Source organism: Mandrillus leucophaeus, unplaced genomic scaffold, assembly GCF_000951045.1.
Source record: "Mandrillus leucophaeus isolate KB7577 unplaced genomic scaffold, Mleu.le_1.0 Scaffold141, whole genome shotgun sequence".
In the NCBI taxonomy this organism is placed as follows: Eukaryota; Metazoa; Chordata; class Mammalia; order Primates; family Cercopithecidae; genus Mandrillus; species Mandrillus leucophaeus.
This window is the reverse complement of record NW_012101377.1, coordinates 2,069,951-2,071,399: the sequence shown is the minus strand read 5'-3', so window position 1 is coordinate 2,071,399 and position 1,449 is coordinate 2,069,951. Positions and strand designations below refer to the sequence as shown.

Genomic DNA, 1,449 nt, shown 5'->3' with positions numbered 1-1,449 from the left:
TTGGCTCACTGCAACCTCTGCCTCCCGGGCTCAAGTGATTCTCCTGCCTCAGCCTTCCGAGTAGCTGGGATTACAGGCGTACGCCACCACAACTGATTAATTTTTGTATTTTCAGTAAAGACAGGGTCTCACCATGTTGGCCAGGATGGTCTCAAATTCCTGACCTCAGGTGATCCACCTGCCTTGGCCTCCCAAAGTGCTGGGACTATAGGTGTGAGCAACCACACCCAGCCAAGAACTGCTGTTCTAAGGAATGAATGGCTCAATTGTAGGTAAATAAATGTTAACTTGACCAGCTAGTGCCAAAGTTGTCTTCCAATGTACTGCCACTGACATATATCTTGCCCAATACTTGGAATCATCACTTTTGACAACCTACTGAGTGTCATAAAGTATTTCACAGAGCTGATTATTTGCATATCCCAGATTACTAGTGAGGTTAGATTTCATGTTGTTATTAGCCATACATTTCCCCTTCCGTGAAAAATGTTTGTTTCTATATTTTAAAATATTTTTCTTTCTTTTTTTGAGACAGTTTCACTTTTGTTGCCCAGGCTGGAGTGCAATGGCACAATCTTGGCTCCTGCAACCTCCGCCTCCCAGGTTCAAGCAATTCTTCTGCTTCAGTCTCCCAAATAGCTGAGATTGCAGGTGCATGCCACCATGTCTGGCTAATTTCTGTATTTTTAGAAGAGAAAATGAAGTTTCACCATATTGGCCAGGCTGGTCTCGAACTCCTGACCTCAGGTGATCCGCCTGCCTTGGCCTCCCAAAGTGCTAGGATTACAGGCATGAGCCACCACGCCTGCCTAGTAAGTTGCTTTTCTACAGGGAAAGTCAGGGTGCACAGTGGAGGCCAACCATAGGGACTTGTTTCCCAGAATAGTATGTTTGAGAATACTCCCGTTAACTCACTTGTTGCTCACGCTTCTGCTTCCGGAGCTGAATGCCCTCTTCCTCTCTTCTTCGTCTCATTTCTTCAGGGTTTAGAGCATTGTTCTTATAGCTCTTCATTCGATAATTGTCTTTCCCTGGGCTCGCCATGGTCTCTAGAAGAAAAGACACACATTGCCAAAGACTCTTGAGAGGACAGCATTTCCTTTTCACTAGACTTCTGTCCCTACCCACCCTTCACCCTCCCCTACTCTGGGAGGAATACAGCTATCTAGGAGCTCTCAATAAGCACCTGACATCTCTACCTGCCCCCCAGTCCCTGTCTCATTTTATTACAATTAAGCTTGCTAAACAGGTGGTATTACAGCAATTGGTATAAGCTTAGTAGTTAAAAGTGTGGGCCCTAGAGTCAGATTGTCTGGGTTCAAATCCTGACCCTTCTACTTGTTAGCTGTGCAACCTTGGACAAACTCCTTTCTTTAACTTTCATTGCTTCAGAATTTAATCTTTAAAATAGAAACACACCAGGCACAGTGGCTCCCACCTGTAATCCCA

General features: G+C 45.1%; 1 protein-coding gene across 3 annotated transcripts in view; it reads right to left on the bottom strand.

The window, feature by feature from the left end:
• The window catches only part of KPNA6 (karyopherin alpha 6 (importin alpha 7)), a 70,582-nt gene that overhangs the window by 21,364 nt on the left and 47,769 nt on the right, over positions 1-1,449 (bottom strand). For all 3 annotated transcript variants that reach the window (XM_011974036.1, XM_011974037.1, XM_011974035.1), the window contains exon 2: positions 916-1,049. In XM_011974036.1, the coding sequence (XP_011829426.1) occupies positions 916-1,049 (134 nt within the window). The remainder of the gene's footprint in view (positions 1-915; positions 1,050-1,449) is intronic.